The 17024-nt window shown below is 44.7% G+C and overlaps 1 protein-coding gene across 4 annotated transcripts in view; it reads right to left on the bottom strand.

Annotated features, from left to right (window-relative positions):
* Positions 1-17024, bottom strand: part of LOC138764971 (ras association domain-containing protein 8-like) — a 51993-nt gene that overhangs the window by 18140 nt on the left and 16829 nt on the right. For 3 of the 4 annotated variants that reach the window (XM_069941496.1, XM_069941497.1, XM_069941498.1), the window contains exons 1-2: positions 15148-15209; positions 2486-2697 (exon numbers count right to left, since the gene is read on the bottom strand). In XM_069941496.1, coding sequence (XP_069797597.1) covers positions 2486-2697; positions 15148-15188 — 253 coding nt within the window. In that variant the 5' untranslated portion in view covers positions 15189-15209. Of the gene's footprint in view, positions 1-2485; positions 2698-15147; positions 15210-17024 lie in introns of those variants that run through there. The other variant, XM_069941499.1, reaches the window with a different exon arrangement.

The raw sequence follows: 17024 nt of genomic DNA, 5'->3' as shown, positions 1-17024 counted from the left end.
ACCTCAAAGGTTACTAAACTCTCATTTACTCTTAGGGCTTGTGTGAGCTGCAGTGAGTGTTTGGTCCAGTAGAGGGTGCACAAGCCACCTTGCCCAGTCACTGCTCCATGGAACTGGCAGTGTTGCTCCAATTCCCTCCAACATTTTACTGCTGTACCATCCTATCCCTGCAAGGGAGCAGAGACACGTTAAGGATGCTTGAGGCTCCAAGGATCATTTTGACTGAAACCACCAGAGGAACCAATTGGGGACACGAGAGTGATCTGGCAGTTGTCTCCTCCTTCTCCCTTCTCCCCCCAACTTGGCTCAATCTCTCCATCATCCTTCACCCCTTCCTTTGCCCATCTGTCACCTCCTGTCCCTGTCTCCCCACTGGTTATATTCCCTCTCCATTCTCAGTCCTGTTACAGCGGCTCAACCTGAAAAATCGACTGAAGTCAAACAAGCAAATCTGCAGGTGCTGGGGTGGAGGGCAATGCACAAACATTAACTTTACTGCGCCAGCGATCGGGACCTGGGTTTGAATCCTGCGCTGTCTGTAAGGGGTTTGTACGTTCTCCCCATGTCTGCGTGGGCTTTCCCCTGGGGCTCCAGTTTCCTCCCACCATTCGAAACTTTCCTGAGGTATAGGTTAATTGGGTGTAAATTGGGCAGCATGAACTTGTGGGCCAAAATGGCCTGCTGCATATCTAAATTAAAAAAAATTTAAATTAATTTTAAAATGTAAACATTAAAATGTAAAATTTAAATTTAAAATTAATTATTTTTAAAATCATTTAAAAATTTTACAAAAACAAGCATACTGGTCGCATGCAATCCATAGGCTGCCAACATTTGGGGCCTGAGCCCTTCATTGTGGACACCTAAACAAAAAGATAGGGGGAGAGGAGGAGAGGAGGGAGGAAGGGGAAGGGGCAGGAGCACAGGTTAACAGGTAGGTCCAAGTGGGAGTACCAGAGAAAGAAGCTGAGAAGTGATGGGGAGATGGTAGAGGGCTGAGAAAGAAGGGAAAGATAGGGGACTGGAAGAAGGAAGACAGAAGGATGAAGGAAAGAGAGACACTCGAGGGAGGAGGTGAACGAACAATGGAGAAGTCGATAGTGATGCCATCTGGTTGGAGATTGCCGGGATGGAATAAAAGATGTTGTTACTCCAATTTGTGGGAGGCCTCAATTTGAGTACATGAGACCAGAGAAATAGTAGCAATCACCTGAAGCACACTCCCCCTCCCTAAAATCTGTTCAAGCGCACAAACATGTCCATTAACTCCTTGTAGCATTAATCATCACTAATGCATCATTTACAGTGACTAATTAACCTACCAATCTGTATGTTGTTGGGAGGAAATTGGTACCAGGTTAATGGTACTGATCAGGGGAATAAAAGAGGGTTGTGATATTCTGGGACTTTCCCTGTGCCTAAAGTCATCACACACACACACACCATCCCATCCCAAAGCACCCAAACCTTATCCATCCTGCATTCCTTGGAAATCAAACTCCACCCATATTCCACCACCCTAACCCTTCCACTTGGGCCTCTTGCACTTCCTCTCCACTCCCTCTCCCTGCTGTTGAATTTCTAAGGACATGCAGGCAGCATTGCAGGCCAAGGTGCATCCAGGTCCTCAGAGACTGAGGCAGCAGCGCAAGCTCCTCTGCCTCCGTGTTACCCAGTTGGGCTCGAATTTAATTACCGTCCATTCCGGGCCACAGAGACAGCATGCAATATGCGGTTGGCCTTATTTCAGTGTCTTAGGAGATGGGGACTGCTTTTGTTCACTGTATCCAATCCCTTGGCACACGGTGACAGTGGTGGCAATTATTAGGCTGGTGATAGGAAGGTTCTAGAGTCACTCAAACCTCCCAGTGCTGACGGAGAAGAAAGCAGTTGCCCAGGTTCGGGGAGATGGTCAAATACAGAGGGTTAGGTTGCTTGATCAAAACCACCAGAAGCAACAGTGGGGAAGTATTTAAACTCTGAACACTCGTTATAACAGTTGATCGACTCTCATCACCTGTCAGAATTCTCCAATAAAATTCCTTCCCCATCACTGGAGCCTCAAACTCTGACCAGGGTCATATTCAAAAAAGAAACTGCAGATGCTGGAATTCTGAAATAAAATGCGGGAAACACTCAGCGGGTTAGGCAGAACCTGTGGAAAGAGAAGTAACTTCATTGAGAATCTCCTTCGTGGGAACCCTCTTCAACCTACTTTTTTAACCGTAGATACTGCCTGAGCTGATGAGTTTTTCTTGCATTTTCTACTTTTATTTCTGTGAGCTGGGTCAACTCTACCAAACTACCTTTAAGATGCCACGGGAATAAAATCCACTGGATGCTTTCTGAGGTATACCTGCTACACCTCCCACCCCACATGTCTTCCCCCCTTGTCCAATGAGGGTGATCCGATAGGTTTGGCCTTCAGGATCTCATTTGCTGCTTTCAGAAATCTCTCTCATCACCAGAAAGGCCAACTCCTTACCCATAGCCTGAGCCAGAGCAATGACCACCTCCTGGCATGTGGTCTTCTCGCTGACCCCACAGACCACTCGCTGGACCCCATCCACCCACACCTTCAGCTCCATGGTCCGCAACTCTGCCCAGCGGTGGGGGGGGGTGGGAATGCTCGACGTCAGTCCTTCATGAAGATCTTCAGCCTGGGTGCCAAGGCACCTCGCTGTGTGAAGATTCAATCTGCGAAAAGGAAAAGAAATGCAAAGTCAGAGATAGAGTTGGAACCAAAGGACAATGCGACACCGAACAGGTACTTTGTGTTGTGCTGAATAATTGTTCTCTCATCAACCATTGACCTGCACGCGGTCTATAACTCTCCATACCACCCCCCTCCCATCCATGCACCTGTACATTCTTTCCTTAAATGTCAAAATCAAGCCCATATCACTACTTCAGCTGACAGCTCATTCCACACTCTCACTAATCTCTGTGTGAAGTTCCCCCTAATGTTTCCTTTAAACATCCCACCTTCCAACCTTAGCCCTAGTTCTCATCTCACCTAACCACTGTGGAAAATGTCTGCTAGCATTTACTCTGTCTGTACCCCTTATAATTTTGAACACCTCTATCAAATCTCCCCTCATTCTTCTACACTCCTCAGGGAGTAGAATTCACAAGATAAAGTGATAGATGTAGGCCATTTGGCCCATCAAGTCCACTCTGGAACTCCACCCTGAGCTCAACCACTCTCACATCCAGTTCCAGTTTCTGGCCTTTTCCCCATATCCTTAGATGCCCTGACATTAGATACCTAGCAATCTCTTCCTTAAACTCCCCCAAAGATCAGTCCTCCACAGCTGTATGTGGTACAAATTCCACAAATCCTCAACCCTCTGGCTAAAAAAAAATTCTCCTCAACTCTGTTTTAAATGGGTAGTTTCTCATCCTAAGATTGTGCCCTCTTGTCCTGGATTCACCCACCAAGGGAAACATCTTATTCACATCTACTCTGTCCAATCCCTTCAGCGTTCGAAATGTTTCTACGAGATCCCCTCTCATTCTTCTATACTCCAATGAATACAGTCGAAGAGCCACTAAATGCTAGCCCTTGCATTCCAGGAATGTTTAACCTTTCCTTGTAACTCAGTTCGCCAAGACCCAGCAACATCCTTGTAAATGTTCCCTGCACATGGGAACGGGACTGGGTTTTGTTGCTTTGAACCACTGGACTAACATGTAACATCTAATGAAGTAATTGAGATCACAGGAGATTGCTGGATAAAGAATGTTGGCGCTGTCAATAGAGGGGGGGGGGGTTGATAAAATTAGATTCTTCTGTAGCATTAATCACTAATCTGTTTAATGAGACTGAAAATGTTTGCTGCATTACTGTTGATGTCCTTAGCATGAACTCTATACCAGGGCAAGCGCAAATCCTGTCAAAAACACAGGGGCCAAATTTTAGCTGGACTCTAAAACATAAATAGACTCAAATTTGTTGTACTCTGGGCAAAACTGATTTTCAATAGCACAGCACCACTTGATTCTTCAGTTGCCTTCAAGGATTTCTAGCCTCCGATCTGCCATGTGTACAATAATTCTCCAAAGGACCATGGACATCCAAAGCTTTCTGAGAGCAATGAATTGCTGTCAGGTAAAGAGTTTAATGCAGAGATACCATGTTCCAACCATGTTTTAAATGAGGGGAGTAACGGATGTAAGAGGGTGACTAGCTAATTCCTATTGTGCTGGCCAGCAGTTTACTTCCGAGGCATTCAAGCCTCCCAATCAGATGAACAGCAGTAGCCTTAGAGAGATTTCCTCCACTTCTCCCCAGCACATATTCAGAGCTGGTTCCACAGACATCAATTCAACATTGAACACTCTCTGATGTTGGCCTCAGCACCTGCCACAGGAAATCAGCTCTCATTAGCCACTAATAGTGACTGACTGCAAAGGCCCCAAGCTGTTAGGGGAAGCAATGGGTAAAAACACAGAAATGCTGGAGGAACTCAGCCAGTTTTGCAGGGTCCATAGGGAGGTAAAGATATATTACCAACATTTATGTCCTGACCCTTTCTTCAAGGGTCAAGCAAAGAACAGAGTGCAACAGGCTGGCCAACAAGAACTGTTGGGTGCACGAGACCATGTCCCATATTATGTTCAAGTTTACTATCATGTGTCTATATATATCTTTCTTTGGCTTCGCTTCGCACAGTGCACTCACAATACATAGTACATAATAATCACATATATCAATGAAGATATAATCTAAAAAAAAATGTTTTGAGATGATTACAGGATGTATTTCATCCATTTCACAGACTGCAGGAGAAGCTATTTCCCAGCCTGGCAGTCCTGATTTTGAAGCTATACCATTTTCTTGATGGTGGTGTCTTATTCCGCACAGAAGGAAATCCCGAGCCTTTTCCCCATAATCTTTGATGCTCTGGCTAATTAAGAACCTGCCTTAAATACTCTTCATGACTTGCTCTTGTGTGTGGAGGAAACATGCCCCCGCCCCCCCCGGCCTGTCTGGAATGTGTGTCTTGCGGGTGGTCACGTATCCTCCCTGTCTGAAACTTATTCAGAAGTTACATCACCTGTCAATCAAGGTTTGATTCCACCTACCAATGAATGCACACCTTGTCATTGGCTAATTTAAATCACCTAGGGTCATTATTGGCTAGAAACACAGATTAGCACTATATATAATATCTACAGTCACACAGCGCATTCTTTCTCTCTGCCTCGTGGTCCATGCCTGCGACATTGCTCCACTCCAGGTCTCTACTGTGGACATCGCTGGAAATGTCCCCGGGTCAGGTCTGCACTACACTGAAGCTGAGCTGTAGTATACGATAAATCAATACTTGCAGAGAGTTGCACCCCCAGGTAAGAGTCCCTGTTTGTAGTATGTCTGACCAGGTTGAGAACAGGTTCACTATTGTGGGAGTCCAAACTAGGTCCAAGGTGAATGTCTCTATCGTTGCTTAAGTGAAATAGTAATCGAGTACCATTAAACGTTCTCCCCTGTGCTGATTAAAGTTACATGTGATTGAAACACTTGCATCCAGGCTCGTCTCTGTGAACCCACTGAACCTGATACTCTTCCCAACATGACACTTGGACTCTATGACCACCCACGGCAACAAATCACAGATCTACCATCCTCTGATTCCGATTCATTCCATCAAACCACCACCGGTTCTTAAAACATTCCCATCAGTCCTTCCACCCACTACATCCAAGGCAGTTACAGCAGTCTGGAAACATGCAGACTGCCCAAGAAAACGGGAGGTTTTGAGTGGAAAGTTAAACCGTCGCTGGAGAATTAAGGGCTGCTCAAATATGTTTAGAGAGATATTCCCTCCTGGAACTCCTGGAGGGGAACTATCCCAGAGGATAACTATGGACCAGGAAAGGCAGTTTGTCTCACAGGGGATCCCAGGTACTCTGGTTCATCTCCTGGGTGTCCATTACCTTTGCCATCATCAGAAATGTGGGTCACTTGTTCCTATGTCTATTCTCCCATTCCCAGTGAGGTCACCTGAAACAATGGTTGCCATGGAGAACTTTCAGTAGCTCAGGGAAAGTCATCCTCCCTGGATGATTCTTGAAATGCTACCAAGGTCCACAGGTTCACAAATTGTTTACACACAAAGCCGCTTGCACATTGTGCCAATAAAGGACGTATCCCTCTCAGCCCTGGAAGAAACTCTCCAGAATAAGATTTTTGGAATGCCTCTATGATTTTTTTTCTGCTGGGGTTGTTCCCAACAGTATTTAGAAGATTGACTGTAGTTTGTGCACCACGCGACACGATTGCTTAATTTTTTTTTAAACATCTTCCGGTTGCATCTGGAGAGCAAGCATTGGTAAATGCAAGGAACTGCTTCAACAAATCGCTTTGGTCAATATGGTTCATAGTGTGAAAAATAAAAATTAAAAAAAAACAAATCACTTACATTTGTCCTGACTTAGAGTTCACATTAAAGCCAACGCACTGAGTGAGACATGACATATGCCTCCCCCTTCCCCAAACTGGGAGATATCATGAGCGCATCTCAACAAAATGAAGGACACCTCTTTCAGGTGGGACTCCCATTGGAAACAGTCTCAGAAAAGGGTTCTGACCCAAAGCGCTGACTGACCATTTCTCTCCCTGGATACTGCTTGGCCCCACAACTTCTCCTTATTCATTTTGGATAGAAAGGTTCTAATTCCTCTGAGCTTTTTACTCTGCACGCGTACTTCAGAGAAGTAACGTCTTCACCAATAGATTCATGAAGTTATATAGCATTAAAATGGACAATTGAGGCCATTGTGGCGACCTGCAATTGCGGAGATCGGCCCAGCACATCGCGCAGTAGCAGACGAGGAAAGAGATCGCTAAAGCGACTCCCAGGACAATGAACTGGCGGGGGTAGAAGCTGGGGCACCATCAGACCAATAGCCCCAAAATGGTGTTGGTCAAGCTGCCTAGCTAAGTCAGCAGAAACAGGCTGGGGAAGAAGGTCATTCGTATGCATGGATGTTCCCGCCCGCTATTGTTATTCATATGGCTGACACAGTCAATCAGCAAAAGTGGCGGGAACTTGAACAGTAAAAACGCAGCCTTTCCAGCCCTAATAAAGTGAGTGAACTTAACCTGCCACACCGTGTGTGTTTCTTTGTAGTGGTCCGCTACACCATCATGTATGTCTATGCAGACCTTTTTTCCCATCCACACTAATCCTATATGCTCATACTAATACCCTATTATTCTATACCTTGCCTATTTAAATGCCTTTCCGAATGCAGCAGTGTTAAATAAGAATGTCTGCAGATGTTGAGGTTGAGTGCAATACACAGAAGTGCTGGAGAAACTCTGCAGGCCACCCAGCATCTCTCGGAAGTAAAGGGTGACCAACATTTCAGGTCTGGGCCCTTCTTCTGAGATCTGAATCTGAAATTTAAACATGCAGCACGGTAACAAGCCCTTCCAGCCCGCAAGCCCGTGCTGTCCAAACACCTTAATTAACCTACAACTCCCGTACATTTTGAAAGGTGAGGGGAAAGCAGAGCTTCCAGAGGAAACCCATGCAGATGCAGGGGGAACGCACAAACTCCTTAAAGTCAGCTCCAGATGCGAACCCAGGTCGTTGACGTTCCGCTAACCGTGCCATCCTTTGCTTCCTATGGATGCTGCGTGGCCTACTGAATTCCTCCACCACTTTCATGCATTGCAGTTATTGCACCTGATTCTACCACTTCCTCTGGCAGCGATGTTGGTGCAAATGCATAATCAGGATAATTCCTTACGTTCAGCAACACCTAGCTCAAGTGCCAAGCTCACCCCTACCAGCGTGTGTCACTGAACGCATTTGGTGTTGCTGGGTTTACATCATGCTCTTCCTACCAGCAATTATCTGATGTAGCATCAAAACAAGCCCAACCTGACTAGGGCAAAGATTCCAATCACTTTATCTTGAACATCCATCTGTGACAGATTATGTTATATTTTATATTATGTATCGATATGTTTTAAAGGAGATAAATTGTGACAGGTTTTTTAGTTTAGGTCACATAAAGATACAAACAGTTCAAAACAGATCTCATTTAAAATGCCGGAGCTCTGCTTCAGCCAGACAATTCAGGCTCCAGGTGCGTTTGCAAAAACTTTGAAGAATGTCTATAAGGACTTCACAAGTAGGTGTTAATTGGACATTCTGTGGAGTAATGGATTACTGTTTTGGAAAGCAACAGATGAACAGACTTGAAAGATTGGGTCCGGTGCCGCAGTCTGTCTGAATGCAGTTGGCTGTTCTAAGAGGGTCATGTGATTTTCTCTGAGTGAGAGAGAGAATTCAGTTCTACAGTTCAGCAGCAGCAGCTGGGACTGGAACAGGACAAGCTGGCAAACTTGTGGAAAAACCCCATTTTGAAGATGGGTTGTGATTTCTTAGTTCAGCCTGATCAAAGCCTTTGTGGTCCATACAAGATGAAAGGACTGGCTGCAAAATGTTTCACTTGATGACCTGAAAGAAAGAGGTTATCATCTGGAAAAACCTGATGGGACAAGTTTCTTCGGCAAGACACTGAAGTGGCTGTTCAGAAGGAATCAGTTGAGGGTGTCCAATGAGCAACAAATCTCTTTCTCTGAAAACCGACAAGAACCTTCCTGAACAGTAAGCATTTACTTTTCAAGCTCCAAAGCCTGGTAAAATTCATAAATGTTAAATTCTGTGCACAGTATAAGAATTGCTTGATACCAGTGAACTTGGAGGAGTGAGAAGTGAGATTGAACTGTGAATCAAATAACTTTTCTGAACTTACACACACATTACATACACATGTACTTAGAATTAGGATGGGGTTGTTAGATTAAGTAAGCTAATAGTAATAAGTTAAAGTTTTATCCTTTTTTTATGTTTAAAGATAATTAAAAGAAACTTTTGTCTTGGTGAATTTCTATTGCTGCTGGGTTTTGGGGTCCTCTGGGCTTATAACACATCTTAGTGAACAACAAATGTTTCCCATGTAGAAACAAAATAGTCCTCCTGACTCAAAAAAGTTAAATTCAATGCAGTTCACCACTACCTTCAAGGTGATGGTTTTCTAGCTTTGTATTAATACTTCCCTATTGAGAACCATCAGTTCTTCACAACTATGTGAGGTGTTCAAATTCAAGTATCTGACTGTATAAATACAACTAGCCCTTAACATTGTTTCTCCAGACCACAGTGCACACATAATACACAGCACATAATAATCTAATAAATATTTGTATGTCTGTTCTCCATGCAAATCAATATGGAGCACTCTAGAAATGTCCAAAGAAGTTCAGGAGGGGGTACATTTGCTGTTGCATGTCATGACCACATAAATGTAACCTTTAAGGTCATATGAAGTTCAAAAGTGTTTTTTTTAAACCAGCTTGCACTAACTTGCATCACAGTTTACTATAATTGTGGTAACATTTGATAATGAATGTCATGACCACATTGAATTTAATCTTTACGGTCATATGAAGTTCAAAAGTTTAAAAATAAATTGAACTTTTACCAGGGACACCTCAATTAGTTAACAAGCTGTGCATCAATGTACATTTAGAATAAAAACAAATGGCCAAACCCAGTTCAATACGGGCTCAAAAAGGTGAAGCAACATTGGCAGAAGCTCTTCACAAGCCTGTAGAGTTAGACAAAGGAAAAAGCAGAAGACAGCAGAGGATCATCAGTCTCGACTCATTGTTGATGCTTCCAGACATGCAAGGAGCAGGCAGCGGAAACAACAACAGGCTGCCTCAGTGCTCAGGCCTCCAGACAGACAAGAAGCAGGCAGCAGGAAACTGAGGAAGAACACCAAGCCCGAGTGTTTAATTTCCCAGGCAACACCAGGTATCCTGGTAGTATAATATAAATTTTCACAAATATTTTGGAACTATTCGCTCGATTACAGGATACTGTTCAACAATCTCACAACCTATGGAAAGAAGCTATTTCCCAGCCTGGCAGTCCTGATTTTTATGCTTTTGTACCAAATATACTGTGTTCTGGATGGGAAGGGTCCTCCGTAATTCTTTGACTCCTATTTAAGCAAACCTCCTGGTGAAATGTCATCAATAGAGGAAAGGGAGACCCCAGTGATCTTCTCGGCCGTGTTGGTGAACCTCTGTATTGACTTCCAGTGATGCTTTGCAGCTACCGTACCATCCAACGAAGCAGCCAGACAGGGTACTCTCAAATGTGCTCCTGTAAAACGTTGTCAAGACGGGGGCTGGTGGCCTTGCCCTCCACAACTTCAGTAGCAAGGTTCTTTATTGTGCAGCAATTGTTGCAAAGCCATTTGCTTGGTGAGCTCATGGTTACCTGGTACTCAACGCCAGCACAGAGCAGAAGGTGCAGCATGAAATGGACTGCTTCTCACAGGCCTGCGACAACTTCAGTCTCACTTTCAGTACCAAAAAGACCGAAGTTATGTACCAGCCTGCCCAGGAAAGCCATACCAGGAGCCACGCATCACAGTGAAGGCCCAGATCCTCCATGCAGTCGACAACTTCACCTACCTAGGCAACATACTCCCTCGTGCAGTGAACACAGACACTGAGGTCAACAAGATTGCCAAAACCACCGCTGCCTTTAGGAGACTCCGTGAGAACGTCTTGGAGCGGAGAGGACTCTGCCTTACCACCAAGCTGAAGGTCTACTGTGCAGTGGTCCTTACCACCCTCCTTTACGCCAGCAAGACCTGGACTGTCTACAGCAGACACGCCAAACAGCTCAACTACTTTCACCTGAGCTGCCTCCACAGACTCCTCCACATCAGGTGGCAGGACAAAGTCCCCGACAGAGAAATCCTGGAATGAGCTGGGCTCTGCAGCGTTTTAACCCTCCTGCTGAAAGCCTAAGCAAGATGGGCTGGACATTTGGTCAGAATGCCCAATAGCTGATTGCCTAAGCAGCTGCTATACGGAGAACTGTGTCAGGGCAAGCGCTCAGTTGAGGGGGGCAGAAGAAACTTTACAAAGACTGCCTCAAAGATTCCCTCGTGTCGACATCAACACGTGGGAGACACTTGCCCTCGACCGTCCAGCTTGGCGCAGCAAGATCACCACAGGAGCCCATGTAGCTGAAGTCAAGCACACTACCGAGACACAACGAAAGCATGCTGTGTGCAAGCTCCGAGCAGCATCCACTGCCACGACAGCACCCACCCACTTGTGTCCCACATATGGGTGAGCCTTCAGGGCCCGGATTGGCCTCACCAGTCACTTCCGGACCCACAGCAACCAATTTCCCATTTGATTTTGAAGTCATGGTCATCTTCGACTTCGAAGGACGAACAACAAAGTACATGATGCACAATAAATCACTGTTAATCTGGCAAATTTGTGACTCTGGCGGTAGTGGATTAGTAGATTCCATGAACTATTCCACATTACTCCTATCGCAAAACAATTTTGTTTCATTTTTTTTTAAAAAATGGAGCACAGGATAGTACTACATTTTCTACCGGACCAGCTTCTTTCAAGGGAGCACGGGAAATAAAATCAGACGGGTTTTAAGGAAATGTGGGAAACGAGACCCCGATCAGTTTGAAAGGAATGTGGGCAGTGGGCAGGATGTTTGGGAAATAGAAATATGGAAACTGGGGCTCTGGTGAGTGAAGGGGAGGCTGCGAATCTGCAAGTAATGAGCTACAGCTGAACCATCGGCATTTCTGAATATCAGAGTTTAAACATGTTTCAATTTAGAGAGAGATATGAAGGATATTTATTCCCTGAGTAGTTGCAGAGCTATGATTAATTCAGGAAAGCAAGAGTTACTATGAGGCAACGATGCTTGTTCACATTTGTTCAGGAGAATGCAACATGGTGTCAGGTGACAATGGATGATTACATCCAACCCTGGAGATCTCTCCAGAGGATTGAGCAGGTCCAGCGGATACTGCGAATCTCCAGAGAAAGTCATTATGCCTTAACTATGCATCAATTCCCCTCCGCCATCAGGGAATTAATGAAGTGGAGGGTCCAGGCTGACATTATCTGTCTTTTTCACATTTGCTGTGCAAGAATCAAGCAGACATCTCAGAGCCAATATTAATTACAAAACAAAATGCCTTCTCCCTAATCTGAAATCTCATCACCCGCACAAATCCTCTCTTAAAGATGGGCATCGTTCTATTTTGACAGATTGAATAAGAATTGCTGATCAGGCCTGACAGGAGGAGGAAATTAGAGAAACAGGAAGAGGCCATTCAGCCCCTTGAACCTGTTCCAACAAACAATTAAATTATTATTAAAATATCTGATGTGATGAGTCAACCGCAATATATTTCCCTCAGTTCATTCAGTTTGAAAGCAACTGATAAATCAACATCATGATTATTTTCTTTAGACCCCAGTATCTGCAGCCTTCAGAGGGAGTTCATTTGAGACTTCCCCTCTTTTAAATTTTAGACATACATACAGCACGGCAACAGGCCATTTTGGCCCCGAGTCCCTGCTGTCCAATTTACACCCTATTAACCTACACCCCCAGTACGTTTTGAATGGTGGGACGAAATCCACGCAGACACGTAGAGAACGTGCAAACCCCTTACAGACAGCGCGGGACTCGAACCCCAGTGCAGTCCCAATCGCTGGGGCTATAAAGGCGTTGCGCTAACTGCTGCGCCAACCATGCCACCCTTTGATGTGCAAAATAGAGAAAGCATCAGCTGGATTGGACGTCAGAGTGACAGCGATGGAATAATACAAATGCATCCTCAGATCTTGACTGGGTTTGTACAAAAGTCAGGGCTTAACTTGTCAACAGGCATGCATTGTCTAATAGATGTATGTCCAATGGTGGATTCTGGGTTTCTCCAACATTTAAATCCTGGTTTTTCTGTCCTGTTCTCGAGACAAAACCAGTGAGGATTTACTTTTTTTAAAAAAGCCAACTGTCAAAAGATTAACAAAGAAAAAAAGTAGATTTGTTCTGTGCACACTGACCTTGGACTCCCTAAGCCTTTTGTCTCTTTGTGGTATAAATTGTAAATAATTAGGATTATGAGAATGAAAGAAGACCAAAAGTGTAATACAGTGGTTACCCAAAGGCTTTAGTACTTTAAACAGACTTCGTCATCAGCTGGAGGAGTTGAAACTGAATCCAATACTTTATTCGAACTCTGGGCCAAATGACTGGTATCTACACGTACATGCGGAACCCTGCATCAAGAGGGCTGATGATGGAAAATGTGTCCCTTAGATTTTGTTTTCAGCAGATTGGGAAACCATATTAAAATGAAGAAATAAATAAACTATGGTCAACATTGAGGACACAAATACACAATGGTTTTTGCCTTTAAGGGTACAAAAATTAAACATGAAAAATTATATCAAGTACAATCAAAAGCTTTCTTCTGCAAGCAAACTAATAGGTTACCTCCAATATTCATACAGCTGTGGAATGAGCACAGGATTTCAATGGAAAGATCAATTAACACCAGACAAGATCAGCGAGAGATCACTGTTATGGGGTTCATTCAAGAGCCTGATAACTTTGGGGAAACAAAAGGTCTTTAAACCTGTTTGTGCCACTTTCACACTCTTAAGCCTTCTCCCCAATGGGAAGAAGGAAAAAAAGAGTGTGTCTGGCATATGACAGGTCTTTCAGTATGTTGGCAGCCTTTCCCAGGCAGCAGGAGATGTAGATGGAGTCCATGGAGGGAGGAGGGGTGGGAAGTTTGCGTGGTGTGTTGAGCTGCACTCACTACCTTCTGTCGCTCCTTCCAATCTTGAGCAGAGCAGCTTTCACACCACACAATGGTACATCCATCAAGGATGCTTTTGATGGGTACACCTACAGAAGTTAGTCTCCCAGCGTGCTTTGCTGACCGCTGAGTCAACGTGTTTGTTCCAGGTCAGGTCATTAACCATAAGACATGGGAGCAGAAATAGATTATTCAGCCCATCACATCTACCCCACCATTTATTCATGAGCTGATCCATTTTCCCACTCAGACACACGACCAGGCCCTCTCCCCATAACCTTAGGTGCCCTGGCTAATCAAGAATCTATCAATCTCGGCACACAATAACCTGGCCTCAACAACAGCCTGTGGCCTCAACAACAGCCACAGATATACCACCCTCGGGTGAAAGAAATTCCTCTGTGTCTCTATTCTAAGCGGGCGCCCTTCAATCCTGAAGTTGTGCCATCTTGTCCTGCACTCTCCCACATAAGAAACAACCTTCTGCAGCCGCCCCTCCACCTACCTTTTATACCATCTGCAAACTTGGCCAAAAGCCATTCATTTCATAATATAAATCATTAATATACAACATTAAAAAAAGTGGCTCCAACACCAACAGCTGTGGAGCACCACTAGCAACCAGCTGCTGACCAGAATATGATCCCTTTCTTCTAACTCTGCTTCCTGCCAATGTTCCCCCCCACACTAATACGTTTCCTGTTATACAATGGGCTCTTATCTTAAGTGCGGAACCTTGTCAAAGGCCTTCTGAAAATCCAAATACACAACATCCACTGCATCTCCTTTATCTAGCCTGTTTGTCATTTCTGCAAAGAATTCCAATAGATTTGTCAACCAAGAGTTTCCCTGAAGAAAACCATGCTGGCTTTGGCCCATCTTGTCATGTACCTCCCAGTTCTCCATGAGAATCGACTCCACCATTTTCCCAACCAATGACTTCAGGTTAACTAGCCTACGATTTCCTTTCTGCAGCCTCCCTCCCCTTCTTGAATAGTAGGGTGACGTTTGTGATTTTCCAGTTCCAGAACCCATGCCAGAATCTAATGGTTCCTCAATGCCTCCACAATCTCTACTGCTACTTCTTTCTGAACCCAAGTGTACAATCTATCAGGTGCCAGAGAGTTATCCACCCCTAAGACCATTCAACTTTCTGAGCACCTTCTACCTTGAAATAACAACTGCACTTACTCCCCTTCCCTGATGTCCTTGGGACATCTGGCACACTGCTAATGTCTTCCAGTGACGATGATGAAAAATGCACATTTAGTTCCTCTGCCATCTCCTTCTCTCCCATTACTATTTCTTCAGTGTAATTTTCTAATGGTCCTATCTCTACTCTCACCTTTTTATTTAATATATGCGTGAATAAGCTTTTTGTATCCTCTTTGATAGTATTTGCTAGCCAACTTTCATACTTCGTCTTTTCCCTCCTTATGAGACATTTACCCCCAAAGACTTGAAGCTATCCACTCTTTCTTCAGTTCCATTAATCTGGACAGGGATGTGGACCTGCCCTCTCCTCTGAAGTCAAAGATAATCTCATTGACTTATTGATTTTGGGAGAGAATGATGATCCTGGCAGCACGTCACTGGACTTTCAATCACTCTTTTCCGTCCGAGAAATGATGCTAGGAAGAAAGAAATGGCAGAGCTTGCTTAATCAGTCGGGTGGCACGGTTGGTAAAGTGGTGAGCGCGGCGCTATCACAGCACCAACATCTCGAGTTCAAACCCTGTGCTGTCGTAAGGAGTCTATGCATTCTCCCCATGACTGCATGGGTTTCCTCCAGGAGCTCCCACCGTTTGGGGCAGCCCTGGCTCGTGTTGTAGGTCTAAATTTGAATATTTAATATTAATTTTTAGGGAAGACAAATGACGTCATGGAAAATTTCGTGAATAGATATGGACTGAATCAGAATATGATAGAAATTAGCAATGGTGGAGTTAAGTTTTGAAGAAATTAATGGGACTGAAAGCAAATTAAATGCCAGGCCCTACATCCCAAGGATTTGAAAGTGCAGGAGATGTGGATGACAATGAACTGGATATCATCTTCCAAAATTCCAAGAATGGTGGTAGGGGAATCCAGAAGCTCAACCCCAAGTCTGCCTGTATACGTACATTGACTGCAAAGATCACCGATGGTTTGACACGAAAGACTGTAGACACCACCACTGATGTAAAAACACAACGCTGGAAAAATTCAGCAGGTTAAACAGTGCACCTTATATAGCAAAGATAAAAATGCATAACCAACATTTTGGGCTTGAGCCCTTCATCAAGGTATGAACACAATGAAGGCTGGAGCCCAAACCTAAGGGTGGGGGGGGGGGGGTAGGAGTAGCAGGAGGCGCATGGTTCCATCAGGAGGTCATAAAGTGGATAAGGGAGGGAGGGCACACCAGCAAATAAGGGAAGGGGGTTATGGCTCTGTGAATGGAGTGGGAAGGGGGGTGAAGAGCGGGAGGAAAGATAGAAGGATAGAGAAGAGAGGGAGAACATAGAGTAGGCTAGCAGAAAATGGTGGTCGATGTTAATGCCATCAGGTTGGAAAGTGCCCGTATGGAATATTAGGTGTTGCTCCTCCAATTTACAAGTGGTCTTGGTTTGACAGTACATGAGGTCATGGACAGATACATCAGCGCAAGAGTGAGGCACAGCATTGAAATGGTTGGCCACTGGGAGATCCCTGTCACTGATGCAGACAACGATTCTCACAGATGAAAAAATGAAGTGTTGCTTCACTTGGAAGGACAGTTTAGGGCCCCGCAGATTGGTGAGGAAGGAGGTGTAGGTGCAGGTGTGGCACTTCCAGTGGTCGCAGGGTAAGATGCCAAGGGGGCGATTAATGTGAAGGGATGAGTGGATGAGAGAGTCACAGAGGAAGTGGTTTCTAAAGATGATGGGGTGGAGAGGAGGGGAAGATGTGTCTAGTGGTGGGATCATGATGTAGGTGACAGAAATTACAGAGGATAATGTGTTGGTTGCAGAGGCTGGTGGGGTGGTAGGTGAGGACAAGGGGAATCCCATTTTTGTTGTATTTTGGGGCAGAGGGGGCCAGGACAGATGAGCGGGAAATGGAAGAGGTGTGGGTAAGGGCTGAGTTGATGGTGGTAGAGGGGAAGCCATGTTTAAGGAAGAGAACATTTCAGATGATCAGGACTGGAAGGCCTCATCTTGGGAACAGATACGACCAAGAGAAAAGAATTGAATGAAAGGATTATAATTTTTGCAGGGAACTGAGTGTGAACAAATGTAGTCGAGGAACAACAGTTCCCACTCCTTCTGGAGACCAGTTCCACACCAGTAAGGAGCTTGCTGGAA

Source organism: Narcine bancroftii, chromosome 5 (genome assembly GCF_036971445.1).
Source record: "Narcine bancroftii isolate sNarBan1 chromosome 5, sNarBan1.hap1, whole genome shotgun sequence".
NCBI lineage: Eukaryota > Metazoa > Chordata > Chondrichthyes > Torpediniformes > Narcinidae > Narcine > Narcine bancroftii.
Note: the sequence above shows the minus strand (reverse complement) of the source record. Positions and strands in the feature narration are given on the sequence as shown.